This window comes from Bos mutus, chromosome 18 (assembly GCF_027580195.1).
Source record: "Bos mutus isolate GX-2022 chromosome 18, NWIPB_WYAK_1.1, whole genome shotgun sequence".
In the NCBI taxonomy this organism is placed as follows: Eukaryota; Metazoa; Chordata; class Mammalia; order Artiodactyla; family Bovidae; genus Bos; species Bos mutus.
Window position 1 is genome coordinate 19,209,375 of NC_091634.1, and position 18,593 is coordinate 19,227,967.

An 18,593-nucleotide genomic window follows, 5' to 3' on the forward strand; every position below is an offset into this window, starting at 1 on the left:
GTTGTGTTTGATTCTTTGCAATCCCATGGACCGTAGCCCACCAGGCTTCTCTGTCCGTGGGATTCTCCAGGCAAGACTACTGGCATGGGTTGCCTTTCCCTGCTCCAGGGGATCTTCCCAACCCAGGGACTGAACCCAAGTCTCCTGTATTGCAGGCGGATTCTTTACCATCTGAGCCGCCATATCTACTGGTGTGGGCTGAAATCCAGGCTACATTAAGTGAAGAAAGCAGGGTGCAAAAGCAAAAGAAAGCAGGTGTACATAGTGTGTTCTTAAGGAAAGACAAATGGTGCTATATACTTAACACATATCAATACCTGTTGCTGCTGCTAAGTCACTTCAGTCGTGTCCGACTCTGTGTGACCCCGAAGACGGCTGCCCACCAGGCTCCCCCGTCCCTGGGATTCTCCAGGCAAGAACACTGGAGTGGGTTGCCATTTCCTTCTCCAGTGCATGAAAGTGAAAAGTGAACGTGAAGTCGCTCAGTCATGTCCGACCCTCAGCGACCCCATGGACTGCAGCCTACCAGGCTCCTCTATCCATGGGATTTTCCAGCCAAGAGTACTGGAGTGGGGTGCCATTGCCTTCTCCGATCAATACCTGTATATGAATGTTATTTCTACAAATGTAACAGATAGTGGTTGCCTCAGTGGACAGGGCTGAAAGGCGGGAGGGACGCCTGCTGTTCCCCTGATGCATTTTCGTATTATTGACCATAAGTGTGTATTACTTTTTCAAATGTAATAACCTTTAAAAGTGAGTAGTGGTCCCTAGCTTAAATGACTACTATTGAGTATATTCCTTAAGAATTGTCCTTGTTCTTAAGAACCTAATCCTATATCAGCATTAGTCACTGAATCTCAGAATTATATCACTTAAAGAGGATGCCATGAGTGCAGAATGTGAGTCTCAAAACTTGGCAGTCATTTCTCTGACATCTTGATTTCTAACCATTTTAACAACACTTTATAAATGGTTAAATGGGATCTAACCATTCTTTTCATAATTTAAATCATGTATATAAATTACTTCCTATAACAGAAAAATATGTCTGCCTAAAATATTCATTTCACTATAATCACAGCATATCAAGACAGGTTTTGAGAATAAAAAGAATTCATTATTTGGAAGATAAAACAACCATTTAACTGTTCTTCTTTTTCTGTGTACAGCATAGTAAATGTGCCACATACTCTGTGGGAATGCAGAAGACTTACTCCATGATCTGCTTAGGCATTGATGTTGACGATAAAACTGATAAAACCAAGAAAGTCTCGAAAAAGCTCTCGTTTCTGAGCTGGGGCACCAACAAGAACAGACAGAAGTCGGCGAGCACCCTATGCCTCCCGTCGGTTGGTGTCACGATGCCTCCGGTCAAGAAGAAGCTCTCCTCTCCGTTCAGCCTTCTCAACACTGACAGCTCTTTGTACTGACGTGAAGAAGCGAGAGCGCTTCTTGTGCTGACTGGGCCTTCGTGTTTGTGCCATAGAGGAAGATTTCTCAATATTCTCAAATCCCATTTTCTCAGAGCATAAACATACAACTGATATGTCCTTGAGTGTAAGTAACAAGAAGCCTCTAGAAGCTTGTGGAAGACAAACTTAATTAGAGGAGTCTAACCATACTGCTGCAAGTTATTTATTACATAAAGTATTGTAAATAGAATAATGTGGAAATATGGCTGTTTTTAATGACTATAATTAGGACTCTTAGTTACTTACTGTCAGAGTTCAGTTAGGATTTATGGGTCCTATTAGTAAGTTTTTAGGCTCGGGTGATACATAGATTAATTCCTTAACTCGGAATTCAGATGACCCCAAACTCAGACAGGGGGAGGGACTATAATGCTAGACTAAGTGTTATTAAAAATTGTTCCAAAGACCTGCTGCCTAAGGGGGAATCATTAACCTAGAACAAGATTTTACTATTATTTCTAGATAATATGAATGCTATTTCCAGATAAAATCTAGTGCCAAATTTGTCATGACTTTAGATTAAAAAAAACAAAAAACTTTTAGGAGCAGTTTTTCTTCCATTTTATGTCACTTAAAAGTCGCTAACACAGTGGCCGTGTTAGATGAAGATGCCGTCTACAAGGTAGATAATATACTGTTTGATACTCAAAACATTTCTCATTTTGTTTAAAGTAGAAAGTACATAACTGTATATTTTAAGAGTCTTTAGGAAGGGTTAAAAACGTTGTACAAGGTCAAGATGTAAATGACTCAAGTTTAGAGCTCTATTTGACTTTGTAAAATGGCATTGGTTTATATTGCTATACATTGGATGACACAGTGATTCTAAGATTCACTGTTGACATAGTATAAGTTATATATCTTCTACAGATCTAGCACTGCCATGTCATTTTGAGAATAAATGAACTTAAAATATTTTCTAGTGTGTAATGTCAAAAGGGAAGCAACCATATTTGGGAAAGTGTATCCACTGTTCTTACTGATATTTTTGTATAAATATTTAAATAAACACATTCATTTGCTTCAGTTAATGGTTTCCACTTTGATTTCACTTTCTTACCCTAATGCACAGAAGTTTTATTGTACTGGATTTTTAAAAGTTTGGACTTTCCTGGTGGAGCAGTGGATAGGACTCTCCCTGCCAGTGCAAGGGACATGGGTTTGATCCCTGGTCCGGGAAGATTCCACATGCCGCAAGGCAGCTAAGCCCCTGCACCACAACTATTAAGCCCGTGCTCTAGGCTGGGTGCCCCAGCTCCTGAAGCCCAAGTGCCCTGGAGCCAGGCAGCCACAACTCCTGAAGCCTGCACACTCTGGGGCCCTCGAGCCACAACTAATGAGCCCTGTGTCACAACTCTGGAAGCCTGAGTGCCCTAGGGCCTATCAAATCACAACTACTGAGCCCGTGTGCTCTAACTACTGAAGCCTGTGCGCCCAGAGCCTGTGCACCACAAGAGAAGCCACCACCACGAGAAGCCTGAGCACCAAAACTAGAGAGTAGTCCCCGCTCTCTGCAACTAGAGATAGCCTGTGTGCGACAACAAAGTCCCAGTGCAGCCAAAAATAATAAATAAATAAGCAGTGTGTATGTAAACAAACAAAAAAAAGTAATAAAAAAAATTACTGGGACTTCCCTGGTGGTCCAGTGGCTGAGACTCTGCTCTCCCAATACACTGGGCCCAGGTTCATCCCCTGGTCAGGGAACTAGGCTCCACATGCGGCAACTTAAGAGTTCACATGCCACAGGTAAAGATCTAGTGTGCCACAACTAAGACTTAGGGCAACCAAGTAAATATATAAATATATATATATATTTTTTTAAATTACTAACATTTCACAAAATAGGACTTTGAGAGCTTTCAAGATGTCTTAGTGTCCTCGAAAAGGTATGGCCTCTTTAATTGTATTTTTTTTGGTCTTTTTTTAAAAATTGGAGTGTAATTGCTTTACGTTATGTTGGTTTCTTGTGTACAATGAAGCAAATCAGCTATATGTATACACAGATCCCCTCTCTCTTGGATCTCCTCCCCTCAACCCCATGCAATCTATCCAGGTCACCACATAGCATGAAGTCGAGCTCCATTCGCTGTAGTCAATTCCCACTAGCTATCTACTTTACACATGACATGCATATATGTCAATCACAATCTCCCAATTTATCCCATCCCCACCTCTCTGTGTCTACCTGTCCATTGTCTACATTTGTATCTCTATTCCTGCCCTGCGAATAGGTTCTTCTGTAACATTTTGAATTCCATACATGTGTTAATATATGATATTTGTTTTTCTCTTTTGACTTCCTTCACTCTGCGTGAAAGACTAGGTCCATCCACATCTTTACAAATGACCCAACATCATTCTTTGTGATGGCCGAGTAAATTCCAACATATGTGTGTGTGTGTGTGTGTGTGTGTGTGTGTGTAGTTGTTGTTCAGTGTACTTATTCTTCAGATGAGCAACTGTACATTTTGGTCTCTAGCCCCAGGCTCTCCTCAGCTGGCCCTGCCACTTCCCTGTGCATCTTTTGGTCGCTGGGCTATCCATTTACAAACACATTCTTCCGTCCCTCACACACGCTGGCTTTTTATCTTACGGTGGGAACTCCAGACTCCAGGCCTTCTGTGTTCAGAAGACGTGCTCAGTGATTATAAACAAACTGTGCAACTACCAGGAAGGGAGACAGAAAGGGAAAAAAAGGCAGTACAATTGTTTGTTGACACTGGCAGCTACCCTCACAGCACAGGTACACTAAGACCAGACCTGAAGAACGGTGGCTCTGCCAGCAGGAACAAGGAGCTTATGGTAACAGTGCTTCATTGTAGGTTTGTTTCCTTTAAACAGTCATATCCTCCACCTTCCATAATAGATAAGGTCAAGGTCACACATTAAAATCCTCCGAGGCTGCCTTTCTGCTGAATCTGAGGTTCCCTTAGCAAAGTGCCCACCAGCCCACTTCATGCTAGCAGGATGAGGGCAGTGCCATCTGGCGCAGGCCCACTAATCGAAGTACATGCCTAAGGCCAGAGAACAGGCCATGACCACTGGCAGGCTCCATTCAGGCCTCTTCTCACCTTTCCCTAATGGTAAAAGGAACTCCGCTTTTTTTAGTTTAAATATTTGCTTGCAGTTTATTTTGGTTTTTCTAAATAGACATTCACATCTGTAAACAATAGGATGTTGGTTTCAGCCCCAACCCCCGATTCCTTACCAGTCTTTGCTCTCACACATTGGCTGGAACTGCCATTTGCTGCTGTTAGTCGCTAAGCCGTGTCCCGCCCTGTTGTACTCCATGGACTGTTGAACACTAGACTCCCCATGGGATTTCCCAAGCAAGGGTACTGGAGTGGGTTGCCATTTCCTTCTCCAAGGAACTCTTTTCTTCGTGTGAAAAGAAAACAAGATCCTGCAGTCCCGAGATGAGAAGCCCATGAGAGGAGCCCTCACCTGGGCTGGCTGAAGAATGCATGAATGCGCTGGGCTGCTGCTGGTCCTACTACCGCCTCCAGTTCTCGGAGAGACGCGTTGCTTAGTTGCTGGATACTTGGAAACTTCTGAAGCAGGAGGGGGGCTTTCACTTTCCCGACTCCTGGGATCTGCTGCACACTTCGGAGCAGCGCCGGCTCAGACACCAGAGCCCGTTTCTTCCTGAGAAAAGGGTTTTTACTGGGCTCTCTGGTTTGCTCTTGAACCTGAACGGAAATGAAAGAAGCACATGAGCGCCCTCTAGAGGACCTGTGGTTTTCTTAACATTTTGTTTTGCGGAAGTTTAGTTTTAGCTTTTGGAGAAGGAAATGGCAACCCACTCCAGTGTTCTTGCCTGGAGAATCCCAGGGATGGCGGAGCCTGGTGGGCTGCCGTCTGTGGGGTCGCACAGAGTCGGACACGACTGAAGCGACTTAGCAGCAGCAGCAGCAGTTTTAGCTTTTCCACGTAGTTCAGCTTGATTTACCACTATAAATGTTCTCATATATATCATGAATATAATTTTTCAGGCATCAGTAAAATTATTAAAAGATGAACATGACTACACAAAGGAGTGAGAGGTAAAAATTAATCTACAAAAACTTGAATTTTTAGAATGCTTAGGATAAAACTAATGAAAACCTACCCTAAAGAATTCAAACACGATCCTATGGCCCACTAAGAAACATTTCAGTAGTATAGGATTACATGATGGCTCCACCTGCCTGATACAGGGCTTGGAAGAAGCTTGCCTATCAACGGAGAAACCCAGTCTTCAGTTAGTGGTAGATACAGGAAGGCACATAGTAACAGCGTTAAATCAAAGTGAGTCAGGAAGAGTGAAGCAAGAGAAAAGATCAGTGTCTGGAGAAGGGTTTGTGAACTATACAGGGCTGACTGCATTTCCAATGTGGTTCTCAACCCCAGCTGCACATCAGAGGGAGAGGTTTAGAAACAGCACAACAAAAATTGATGCATAAGCCTGACCCCATGTTCGGATTCTTAATTGGTCTGAAGCAAGGCTCATGTATCACTTTTTTTTAAAAGTTCCCCAGGAAATTCTAATCTCATATGATATCACTTCCGTATGGAATCTAATTTTTTAAATAAATGATACAAAGGAACTTATTTGCAAAACAGAAACAGACTTACAGATATTAAAAACAAAGTTATGGTTACCAAAGGGGAAACGGGGGAGGGGTGGGAGGAGGGATAAAACAGGATCTTAAGATTAACATACACACACCACTATATAGTGTATGTATAACCAACAAGGAATTGCTGTATAGCAATGGCACCCCACTCCAGTACTCTTGCCTGGAAAATCCCATGGACAGAGGAGCCTGGTAGGCTGCAGTCCACGGGATCGCTAAGAGTCGGACACGACTGAGCGACTTCACTTTCACTTTTCACTTTCATGCACTGGAGAAGGAAATGGCAACCCACTCCAGTGTTCTTGCCTGGAGAATCCCAGGGACGGGGGAGCCTGGTGGGCTGCCGTCTATGGGGTCGCACAGAGTCGGACACAACTGAAGCGACTTAGCAGCAGCAGCAGCAGCAGCAGCATGGGAACTCTACTCAATATTCTATGATAATCTATATGAGAAAAAAATATCTCAAAAAGAATGAATGTATGTGTAACTGAATCACTCTGCTGTATACCTGAAACACAACACTGTAAATCAACTATATTCCAATAAAATTTTTAAAAAAGTTCCCCAGGAAATTCTAATGTACAACCATGCTGAATAATCAATGAGGACAATGGAAAACCACTAGGTTAAAAAGAACACATGAACTTGCAGACAGAATTTCTGATGCTTAACAGAAGATACGCAGGGAGGAGGCTAAGTAGCCACTAACTGACAATGTCACCAGCTTAAATGCAGAATAGTGCACGAAGGAGTCATCATAGCCTGAGAGGTTAAAATCAGGTCTCCAACTTGTTCACCTTGTTATATGCTTGCCTAGACAGGGCAGCAAGCTCAGCTAGCTGCCGAGGGAGCTTCTGAACTTAAATTCATCAAAAAGATTTTAGAAACCAATCCAGAGATGGATAAAGACTGGCTTCATGGATTATACAGATAATAAGGGCAGGTGCCAGAAAAGGATCCAGGAAGATCACTCGGAAGTCCTAAACCAAGGCTACTGTGGAGGAGTAGGAATGGGTACTTACCAACTGAATAATGAGGCAGGATGCTTCCATCTGGCTGGCTACTGGAAGCAACACCATCCCAAGATCCAGAACAGTAAACTTCTGTACAGCTGGAAAATACTGTTCACTCATCTGCGTTTTTTCAACTACCACAATCCCTTGAAGTTTATTGGACTTCAAAAAAAAAAAAAAGGAAACAGGAAATATTCTGTAACAAAATTCCATTCAAGATAAAGTAGCTATCCAAGGGTGTAATGGCCAATGCTTTTATACAGATTATTTCAAGGGAGGGGAAGAAGTCCATTTGTTTAACTCAGTACTTACATTTCTAACCCGAACAAGTCTCTTTCTGTAGCCATTTCCTGCCACCAACTCAGCTTCGGTGATATAAAGAATGCAGGATTTGCTAGATAAGTAAAAATCTACCGGTGTCAGGCCATCCTCAAAAACGAGTTTAATTTTCCCTTAAAACACAGACAAGAAAATAAGTTCCGTGTTCATTAGATGAAAACACGGCAATAGATGGAACTTTTTAAAAAGTAGGGTGAGGTGAGAGAGGGCTTGTTCAGAGGGAGCCCACTGACCTTGCATTCCCTGTGCCAGCTGCGAACCGCGCCATTTCTCATTGGCCACAATGTGCCCAAATGGTACATGCATGGGGCCAGTGCCATCAGGGGGGTTGCTTTCCATCGGCGGCCTTGATCTAATGAGGGGAATGCAAGACGGCACTTAAGCAGATTCTCCAGCACACAGCCCGTTTCACTCGAAGCCCGGGCCCCTTTGGCAGGAGCCCGACTGCAGGGTGTTCTTTAAAAGGCTGGATTACAGGCGAAGGTTTAAGAACCAGGAGATTCCCGTCCTGGAAGAAGCGCCCTTTATTTCCGTCACCTGTCTTGCCCCTGAAACCCTGGCTCGGTCCGCGCCATGGCTCCTTAGTCCAGTCCAGGGCGGGGAGCGAGCTAGCCACCACGGCACCAGGTCTGGGTCTCCCGCAACATTACCTGCTGAGCGACACATCTGGGTTGCCTCCTGAACGCCTCGCTACTCTCTCATCTTGCCCGCCCCCCGCCTCTCCCGGCCCCGGATAGGCTAGGGCCTCAGAGATCGACATCTGACCTGACCAATAAGAGAATGGACAGCGCCCTGGTGAGGATTTGAGTGGTACCCACTGGTTGCCAAGAGCGACGGACGTGAAGTAACCTCCTCTCTGATTGGTCGGAGCAAAAGCGGAGCCAATGGCAGACGTAGTTGTTGCGAAGTCGGTAGCCGAGAAAAGGCGTCTGGCTAGGCCAACTCGAGGCGTCGGCAGGCTTTAGGGAGCGGTCTTCACCTCCGATCTTCTGTGCGGTCCAGTAAGGGTCTGGCCATCAACCACAGCAAGGATGCTCCTGGGGTTTCGGAGAGGCCACAAGAGGAAGTATGTAAGTATATCTGCACCCAGCCTGCGTTCTGGCCCGTGGGGCCGGGAGTAAAGTGCGGAGGGTTTGGGATTTGGGATGGAGGCAAGATAGCGGCCCAACAGGAAGTGGTTTTCCTTTCGAGAAGCCCAGCTGTTTACTGTTTAGAACATTAATTTTCTGTTCTAGTGGCGGCCTCAGTTGATAGGACTCGCCCTGTCTCCCCTGTAACTTTCGCTCGGGTGTCGGGGAGTTCACTCCTGCCGACACACTCCTGTTTAGTTCCAGCTGGGATGTCATTCTGGATTCCTCCCTCCGCCACGTACCAACTACACTCTGCCTACCCCGTCCTCCAGCATCTACTTGGACTGCTGCAGCAGCTCCCTTTCCCTCTGTCCATTCTTCACAACGCACCCAAAGGGATTCTTTTAAAATGCAATTCTGATTCGTGCCTAATGCCCTCAAGTCACACACATGGACGCTCCAGCTGTTTCCATCTTGCTTTTCCTTCAGCCTTTACTTTTTCTTCTGCCTGGAATGCTTCCCTCCAAAACTTCCCATGGCAATTCTTTCACTGCCGGCACACTCTCCCGGGCTCATTCGTTGATCCCTCTTGCTGCTAGTGAGCCTGACACCGATGGTTCTTGCCCCCACCCCCACCCCCAGTCTATTTATCCTACCAGTGTACTCATTGCTGTCTTTCCCAGGCCTGATTTCTCATTCCGTGGGTCATCATCATAGCCACTACTTTCCACCCAAGTCGCCTTCCTCCTGTTTTTCTTTTTCATACTTGCCTGGTGAACCCCCAAACCTGCTTAGATCCAGGTCTTCATAAACTCAGTACTTTAAATGCAAAGAAAGCATTTTGATAAGGGTACTTCTGAACTCCCTTTCAAATTGGAATTCCTAAAACATGTCTAACTCAGCTTCCTGTTCTTAGCTGTATGGCTTGCTGAAGTCTTTTTTTTTGGCTGTGCTGGGTCTTCTTGCAAGGGGTGAAGAATTCTCTGGTTGTGGCACATGGGCCTAGTTGCCCTGAGGCATGTGGGACCTTAGTTCTCTACCAGGGATTGAAACTGCTTCCCCTCCATTGGAAGGAGGACTCCTTACCACTGGACCACCAGGGAGATCCCCTGAAGTCATTTTAGACAGGTGGATGTTGAGAAGCAGTGAAGGCATAGCTGAAGCATATTTTGCCATTGCAATTTTGCTAACTCAGCCTGTTTATTGATGTTTTTATTGTGTTACTGAATTCCTACTGTGTGTGTGTGCTAGATATTCCACAATTGATTGAGAGCCTATGGCCACGCTGGCTAACAGGTAGACAAACCCATAAGTCATTCAGCACAAAATGGTAAGGCAAAAAAATGCTCTAGCAGTGGGTACCAGGGAAGGGGCCGCAAAGTCAGCCCGGAGAGTTGACCTGGGCCTTGGGAGGAATAAGGAAGGAGAATTCCAGGTGGAGAAAACAGCATATACAGAAGTCCGACAAAGGATGAATCATCTGCTGTGTGGAAATGGGAAGGCAGTTTTGAGTGCCACAGCATGGAGATACCCTTACAGTAGCCATGAGGAGGGCCGGCCATTGCTGGGAACCAGCCGACAGCAGCCTCAGCAGCCTTCTGGGACACGAGAGGACATTTCTCTGTCAACGAGAGAGGGGGCTGCCCACGGGAGTTTTCATGCTGGATTGAGATAGGACCATCCTGTGTTTTAGAGACTGGAGGCAGGAGAACCATAGTTAGGAAGTGATTATCGTGGTACAGGGGAGATACACTCAGCCTGCTATAGGAGATTCACTCCATCAAAAAAATAAACAGAACTCACAAGGCCTTCTTGGAGGACCTACTGGATGCTATCCCCTGGGGATTCAAAGGTGAAGAAAAGGCTTTTTTTGTCCTTGAGCCTCTGCCAGGCAGTGAGGGGTAGGAGAGGCGGCAGACAAGTGTATATGCTGGAGAATGGTGGCACAGCAGCGTCGGCTCTGCAGCACCTGCTCTTGGGGTTGGCCGTGCACGGAACTGGGGGTGTGGGGGTGGGAAGGCCTGCTCACCCCTCACTCCTGAAGGATGCTCAGACCCCTGGCTCTTCCCCTTGGTTGTGCCTCCCACTCCTTGGTACCTTGTGCCCATCCCAGCCTGACTAGTCTTTCCCAGGGCCAGTTTCAGTGGATGCTTCTAAGTCACAAGATTTCCTTAGTCTGGTATCCAAACTCTTAAATGGAAACAGTCCTCACTGTGCCCCCAGCCAGCTGTTCTAGCTGCTCATCTCAGATGCCTGTGTGCTCCAGTGAACCGGAGTATTTATTTTCACCACACTGTCACTAATGTCTTGCTTCATCCCTTTGTTCACATTGCTCCATCCTCCTGGAATGTCTTTCTACCCTATTTCCTAAATGTGAAAGCAGTGGGCATCTCGAAGACCCCGTCTAAATGCCCCGAGATTTTCTCCAACAGGACGTCAGTGGTCCCCTTGCTGGCCCCAGACCTGAGAGAGCCCTTCTCTCCCTGGGTCACCTCAGCATGTTGTCTTTACCTCTCCCGTGGCGCTTTCCATCATTCTGTGTCGTATTATAAACAGCTGGGTGTTTTTCCTCTGGACTCTCCCTCCTTAAAGATGAGGACCAGGTTTCTTCAATGCTGTGATGACATTTTGCCTTTAGTAGGTTCATAAGAATGTCTGGTGCACGGAAAATGAAGATTGGGCTATACTCACAGACAGCCCTGCCTGAAGCCGGGTTGTCTGACTTTCATTGTGTGTAGGAACCAGTGTTTGTTACTTGCATCTTCAAGATAAACGACCTAAAATCCTTATTAAGTCCTTACCAGGTGTTAGGCAGAATGCTAAGTACCAGAGTTCCAGGGTTGATAAAGACAAGCAGGTTGTCTCAGGAAGCTTCAATTCTGCAGGAGGGGAGGGGAGGGGGCGGACAGCAAGTGAGTAGGGTCAGCAGGGGGCAGTGCTGGGAGCCACGTGGGGTGCTGGAGGGTGACTCTGGGTCATCGTCGGAGAAGCTGTTCTGAGGAAGGAAGGACGAGAGGGCCCCACAGTGGGCATCTCCCTAGGTGGGCACGCTTGCCTGGCTAGACAGGGATGGAAGATGGCAGGGGGAGGATTGGGCCTTCTGATGGGACTAGATCCCTAGGTGACCAGGGCAGGTGTCCCCTCTCAGACCTAGAGATGATCCCCCTGACCTCTGCTGGGTTTCATTTGCACAGAAACACATCATCCATGGCCTTCTCCCTGCAGCCAGCATCGCACCGAAGCCTGCTGTGCCCCGCACACCCCCTCCGCGCAGCCCCAACCCCTCTCCAGAGAGACCAAGGTGAGTCAGGTGAGCAGGCACTGAGGTTGCCCCTAAGCTCAGCCACCAAGTGCTGGGTCCTGGAGCTGTTAAACGGGTAAGAAAATCAAAAGTAGAATGATTAGGATCATGCCCTTTGAAATGCTCTCCTGGTTCCATAATGAAGCGCTTCATATGGTTTGTCCATGGGCTCATGGTCTGTGGACCATCAGGTTTGTGGAGTTCTCACATTTCCCGCCAGACTTCTTTGTCCATGGGATTCTCCAGGCAAAAATACTGGAGTGGGTTGCCATTTCCTCCTCCAAAGCAAATTTTCAAAATAGAAAACACTAAAGCCCAAACATTTAGGTGGAGAGTATGTTAAAAAGTATTTAAACTATGTACATAATTTTCTTCTTAAACTCAAGTCTGCCTTTCAAAAGAACTGCTTTGCAGGAAGAAAGGAGAAGCAAGTTCACTTGCCAAAGCCTGGGATTCCCCTTCTTCTGGTGCTCCTGTCACACCAGAGAATGGACTTTCTTTTGTACTTAAGGCCCCTTCCTGTGTTCTCTTAAGATTTTGGACACAGAAGAATTTTAGATGATTATTTATTCATAAAATACGTGGATGTGTGGCTTTAAGGGTAGTACCTTTTTAGTGTTCTTTGAAACTGGAAATATTGTATGCCTCCTGGTGGCTCAGACGGTAAAGCATCTGCCTACAATGCCTACCATGTGGGAGACCTGGGTTCAATCCCTTGGTCAGGAAGATCTCCTGGAGAAGGAAATGGCAACCCACTCCAGTATTTTTGCCTGGAAAATCCCATGGATGGTGGAACCTGGTAGGCTACAGTCCATGGGGTCGCAAAGAGTCGGACACGACTGAGCGACTTCACTCCCCCTCACTCCCTGATAATAAACACTTCAAAGTATTTTTGTGCTAAATCGCATCAGTCATGTCCGACTCTTTTGCAACCCCATGGACTATAGCTCGCCAGGCTCCTCTGTCCAGGGATTTTCCAGGCAAGAATCCTGGAGTGGGTTGCCATGCCCTTTTCCCGGAGATACTCCCGACACGGGGATCAACCCTCATCTCTTATGTCTCTTGTATTGGCAGGCGGGTTCTTTACCACTAGTACTACCTGGGAAGCGAAGTATTTTTAGTGTTTGTTTTTTTCTTCAGTGCAATCTTGATAACAAGAATAGCCATTTATTAGTGTTTATTTTGTGCCAAGCATTCTGGTTAGTGCTTAAGAAGCCTTGTTTCATATCATCCTCTCAACAAACCTGGGAGAGAGGTCCTGTTGGCGGCTGTTTTGATTCAGGTGTTAGTCACTGATCTAGAGCCTCGTGGTTAGTGGGTGGTGGCATTGCTGCGATGGTTTGTAGGTTTGTCTGGCTCTTAACTTTTTGTGTGAACAACCCTTAAGTTGTGTCCGTAGAACCTAAATGTTTCTGGAGACTTCCCTGGTGGTCCAGTGTCTAAGACTCTGTGCTCCCAATGCAGGGGGCCCAGGTTCAATCCCTAGTCAGAGAACTGGATCCTACATTTTGTAACTAAGACGTGGCACAGCCAAATGAAAGCAAAAAAAAGAACTTAAATGTTTATGTAGCAGCTGTATTGTGGCCAGTGTGCTGTAGACTCATTAGAAAATCTCTATTGTCTCCTATGTTTTCCAAAAATATATTTCTGAATTGTAATTTTTTATAAGTCCCAAATAATCAACATGGTTTTGATAAATTTGGGCTATTTCTAGATAATTTTTTTCCTGAAAACTAACATTCAAATTAATGTTATCCCACTGGCATGATTCCAGTTTGCACCTAGCATAACAGTGTCAGTTCAGTTCAGTCTCTCAGTCGTGTCCGACTCTTTGCGACCCCATGAATCGCGGCACGCCAGGCCTCCCTGTTCATCACCAATTCCCAGAGTTAACTCAGACTCACGTCCATCAAGTCAGTGATGCCATCCAGCCTCTGTCGTCCCCTTCTCCTCCTGCCCCCAATCCCTCCCAGCATCAGGGTCTTTTCCAATGAGTCAACTCTTCGCATGAGGTGGCCAAAGTACTGGAGTTGCAGCTTTAGCATCATTCCTTCCAAAGAAATCCCAGGGCTGATCTCCTTCAGAATGGGCTGGTTGGATCTCCTTGCAGTTTAAGGGACTCTCAAGAGTCTTCTCCAACACCACAGTTCAAAAGCATCAAGTCTTCAGCATTCAGCTTTCTTCACAGTCCAACTCTCACATCCATACATGACCACTGGAAAAACCCTAGCCTTGACTAGACGGACCTTTGTTGGCAAAGTAATGTCTGCTTTTCAATAGAATTTAGGATTTCCTCCTTCCCATCCTTTGCTGCTGTTGTTACACATTTTATTCTGTATGTTATAAATCCCAAAGCATATTGTTCTTCTTATTTCTGCTTTAGACAGTCTTTTATCTTTTTTTAAAGCAATTTTATGGTATAATGGACGTATAATCTTAGGTATTTAAAAGGAATACTTTGATAAGTTTTGATGTGTGTTTATACCCGTGAGACCATCGCCGTCACTATCAAGATAATTACTGTACCTGTCTTCCCCTCCAGTTTCCTTGTGCCCCTCTGTAATTCCTCCCTCCCGCTCTCTCACTTCCCACATGTCAGCCCCACCCTCCCAGGCAGCTATCCACCTGCTTTCTGTCTCCATAGATTAGTCTACATTTTCTAGTATTTTATAGAATCGGAATTACACAAAACAATTATGCTGATTTCTCACACTCGGCATAATTATTTTGAGATTCATCCATACTGTTGTGAAAATCAGTAATGCATCCTTTTAATTGCTGAATGGCATTCCATTATGTGAATATGCAATTGTCTGTCCATTCACCTGTCTATTCAGCAACTGGTGGGCTGATTCTCTACTAGAAATAAAGCTGCTATGAATATTTGTGAATAAGTCTTTGGCCCTGTGCTTCATTTCTCTTGTGAAAGTATCTAGGAGTGGAATGACCGAATCATATAGTTGTTGTTCAGTCGCTAAGTTGTGTCTGACTCTTTACAACCCCATTGACTGTAGCACCCCAGGCTCCTCTGCCCTCCACTATTTCTTGGAATTTTCTCAAATTCATGTCCACTGAGTCAGTAATGCTGTCTAACCATCTCATCCTCTGCCGCCCCCTTCTACTTTGGCCTTTCTTCTTTCCCAACAGGGTCTTTTCCAGTGAGTCAGCTCTTCATATCAGGTGGTCAAACTATTGGAGCTTTAGCTTCAGCATCAGTCCTTCCAGTGAATATTCAGGGTTGATTTCTTTTAGGATTGACTGGTTTGATCTCCTTGCAGTCCAAGGGCCTATTGAGTCTTCTCCAACAGCACAATTCAAAAATATCCCTTCTTTGCCACTCAGCCTTCTTTATGATCCAACTGTCACATCCGTACATGACTACTGGAAAGACCATAGCTTTGACTATATGGACCTTTGTCAGCAAAGTGATGTCTCTGCTTTTTAATAGGCTGACTAGGTTGGTCATAACTTTCCTTCCAAGGAGACAGTGTCTTTTAATTTCATGGCTGCAGTCACCATCTGCAGTGATTTTAGAGCCCAGAAAATAAAATCTGCCACTATTTCCGCTTTTCCCCCTTCTATTTGCCATGAAGTGATAAGTGATGGGACTGGATGCCATGATCTTTGTTTTTTGAATGTTGACTTTCAAGCCAGCTTTTTCACTTTCATCTTTCACACTCATCAGGAGGCTCTTTAGTTCCTCTTCACTTTCTGCCGTTAAAGTGGTATCAGCTGCATATCTGAGGTTGTTGGTATTTCTGTCAGCAATCTTGATTCCAACTTGTGATTCGTCCAGCCTGGCATTTCACATGATGTACTCTGCATAAAAGTTAAATAATCAGGATGGCAATATCCAGCCTTGACGTACTCCTTTCCCAATTTGGAACCGGTCGGTTGTCCCATGTCCAGTTCTAGCTGTTCCTTCTCAACCTGCACACAGGTTTCTTAGGAGATAGGTAAGGTCTGATATTCTCATCTCTTGAAGAATTTTCCACAGTTTGGTGTGATTCACACAGCCAAAAGATTTAGCGTAGTCAGGATATATTTAACCTATTAAGAAACTGCCAAACTGTTTCCCTAATTATTATTCTATGTATAGTCCTACCAGCACAGTGTGTTTCCATTTCTTTATATCCTTACCAACACTTGGTTTGGTCTGGTGTTGGTAAGGATTTGACGATTAGGTATTAGTTCTCGTTCATGTTGACTGTATAGAGATTTTTTATAATCTTTTAAAAAAACATTTATTTATTTGGCTGCACAGGGTCTTCATTGCATCGTATGGGATCTTTCGTTGTGGTGCACGGACTCTGTAGTTGTGGCACTCGGCACGTGGGCTTAGTTGCCCTGTGGCGTGTGGGGTCTTCATGACCTGACCAAGGATAGAACCTGTGTCCCCTGCGTTGCAAGGTGGATTCTTAACTACTGGACCACCAGGAAAGTCCCCTGTTCGTAGGTTTTTGCAGGCGGTGACAGATGCATAGGTAACAATGTCCAGAGCTTGTTTGGTGAATCTTTATCTTCATTACGCCTTCTGGACAACCGCACTGATAAAGTATAGGACATTCCTTATCCCTTTGGCCCAGACAGTTCTGTTGAGCCTGGAGTCGATGTGCACATCTGTATAGTTCCTGTCAACTTCCTGGAAAATTCCTGGATCTCTTCAACAGTTCCCAGGCCACCTTTCTTGAAGCTGGTTTCCTGGATGTGCTTGTGAATGCTGGTGGGTTACTCTCTGGTCGCCACCTCGTTGATGGCAGACTGGCCTCTTCTTCTCGCCATCTCTCTTTGTGGGAGCCGTTTTGCCAGGTCCAGGTTGAAGGGATTATCTTGGCCAATCTTTTGACTTTTGGACACTCTAATAGGTGTGTGGTGGTATCCTTATGTTTCTGTTTTGTATTTCTCTACTAACTAATGGTGTTGAGCATCTTTTGATGTGCTCATTTGCCCTTGTATAACTTTCTTGGTAAAGTATCTGTTAACATCTTTTGCCCACTTGAAAAAATTGAATTGTTTTCCTATTCAGTTCCATTCGGTTGTTCAGTCGTGTCCAATTCTTTGTGACCCCATGGACTACAGCACGCCAGGCTTCCCTGTCCATCACCAACTCCCAGAGCTTGCTCAAACTCATGTCCATCGAGTCAGTGATGCCATCCAAGCATCTCATCCTCTTTCGTCCCCTTCTCCTCCTGCCCTCAATCTTTGCCAGCATTAGGGTCTTTTCCAGTGAGTCATCTCTTCTTATCAGGTGGCCAAACTATTGGCGCTTCAGCTTCAGCATCAGTCCTTCCAATGAATATTCAGGATTGATTTCCTTTAGGATTGACTGTTACTGAATATAAAATAGGTTCTTTATCAAATACGTGATTTGCAAATATTTTCTTCTCATCTGTGGCTCGTCTTTTCATTTTCTTAACAGTTTTGCAGAGAGCAGAAATTCTTCATGTTTATGAAGTTCAACTTGTCAACTCTTTCTTTTATAGATCAAGATTTCAGTACCATATCTAAGAAATATTTGCCTACCCAAGGTCATAAAGCATTTTTTCCTATAGCTTCTTCTAGAGGTTTTATACTTTTAGCCTTTACATTTAGGTCTATGATGCATTTTGAGTTAATTTTTGCATATGGTGTGCAAGGTATGGATTCAAGTTCACTTTTTTAAAAAATATAATTCCATTGTGTTTATTTATTTTAAAGAATGTTTTTATTTACTTATTTATTTTTGGCTGCACTGGGTCTTCGTTTCAGCAGACAGGATCATTTTTTGTTGCAGCGTGCAGGCTTCTCTAGCTGTGGCACATGCAGGAGTCAGCTCCAGAGCACGTGGGCTAGTAGTTGCAGTTCAAGGGCTTAGATGCCTGGGGGCATGTGGAATCTTAGTTCCCCAACCAGGGATTGAACCTTCATCCCCTGCATTGGAAGATGGATTCTTAACCCCTGGACCGCCAGGGAAGTCTTTTTTGCATGTGGGTGGCCAGCTGTTCTAGCACCATTTGATGGAAGTTATTTATTGGGCAGGTAACTAACTACACCAAAACTTGGCAGCTTTTTTTTTTTTTTTCCTGCCACGCCGAGCAGCTTGTGGGATCTTAGTTCCCTGAATAGGGATTGAACCCAGGTCCTTAGCAGTGATTGTGAGGAGTCCTAACCACTGAATTGCTAGGGAATTCCTAAAACGTAGTGACTTAAAACATGAAACAATCCCTTTTTTAATCTCACATCTTACTATTTTCTTTTTTCCCTCCCTATGTTTCTTTTTGGTTATTTTCTATTGTTTTACCTTCAGGTTTCACTCATTTTTATGCAATATGTAACCTAACTGTTAACCCCATCTGGTGTAATTTCCATCTCCTGAAGTTCAGGTCTATTTAATAATATTCCATGTCCCTGCTTAGCTTTTTGAACATATGAAACACAATTATAAAAACTGTCTTAATGTCTGTCTCTGCTGCTTCTAATGTGAGTTCAGTTCTGGATGGGTTTTGATCGATTATTCTCTTCATTTTAGGTCATGTTTTTCTGTCTGCATGTCTGGTTATCTTTGATTGCATGCTAGACACTGTTGTGAGTTTCACCTTGCTGAGTGCTGGATATTTTTGTATTCCTGTAAGTCTACTTGAATTTTGTTCTGGGATACAATGGAATTACTTGGAACTGATCTTTTGGGTCTTGCTTTTCTGCCTTGTTAGGCAGGGTCAGAGCAGTGTTCAGTCTCGGGCTGTTCATTCTCCTCTGCTTTTGAAGTGCTGTACCCGGTGTCCCATGAATTGCAGTGTTTT

At 44.8% G+C, this 18,593-nt stretch overlaps 3 protein-coding genes across 6 annotated transcripts in view; 2 read left to right on the plus strand and 1 right to left on the minus strand.

Annotated features, from left to right (window-relative positions):
• Positions 1 to 2,501, plus strand: part of RHPN2 (rhophilin Rho GTPase binding protein 2) — a 70,785-nt gene extending 68,284 nt beyond the window's left edge. For both annotated transcript variants that reach the window (XM_005897760.2, XM_070388003.1), the window contains one exon: positions 1,173 to 2,501. In XM_005897760.2, coding sequence (XP_005897822.1) covers positions 1,173 to 1,433 — 261 coding nt within the window. In that variant the 3' untranslated portion in view covers positions 1,434 to 2,501. The remainder of the gene's footprint in view (positions 1 to 1,172) is intronic.
• Positions 2,502 to 3,435: 934 nt separating this feature from the next.
• On the minus strand, positions 3,436 to 8,177 carry FAAP24 (FA core complex associated protein 24). The gene is made up of 5 exons (XM_005897758.3): positions 8,094 to 8,177; positions 7,677 to 7,795; positions 7,417 to 7,556; positions 7,114 to 7,266; positions 3,436 to 5,164 (listed from the first exon to the last, which is right to left on the minus strand). The coding sequence occupies exons 2-5, from the start codon at positions 7,780 to 7,782 to the stop codon at positions 4,916 to 4,918; spliced, it is 648 nt and encodes a 215-aa protein (XP_005897820.1). The 5' UTR covers positions 7,783 to 7,795; positions 8,094 to 8,177; the 3' UTR covers positions 3,436 to 4,915.
• Positions 8,178 to 8,339: 162 nt separating this feature from the next.
• The window catches only part of CEP89 (centrosomal protein 89), an 86,510-nt gene continuing 76,256 nt past the window's right edge, over positions 8,340 to 18,593 (plus strand). For 2 of the 3 annotated variants that reach the window (XM_070388005.1, XM_005897763.3), the window contains exons 1-2: positions 8,340 to 8,513; positions 11,708 to 11,814. In XM_070388005.1, the coding sequence (XP_070244106.1) occupies positions 8,475 to 8,513; positions 11,708 to 11,814 (146 nt within the window). In that variant the 5' untranslated portion in view covers positions 8,340 to 8,474. Of the gene's footprint in view, positions 8,514 to 11,707; positions 11,824 to 18,593 lie in introns of those variants that run through there. The other variant, XM_070388006.1, reaches the window with a different exon arrangement.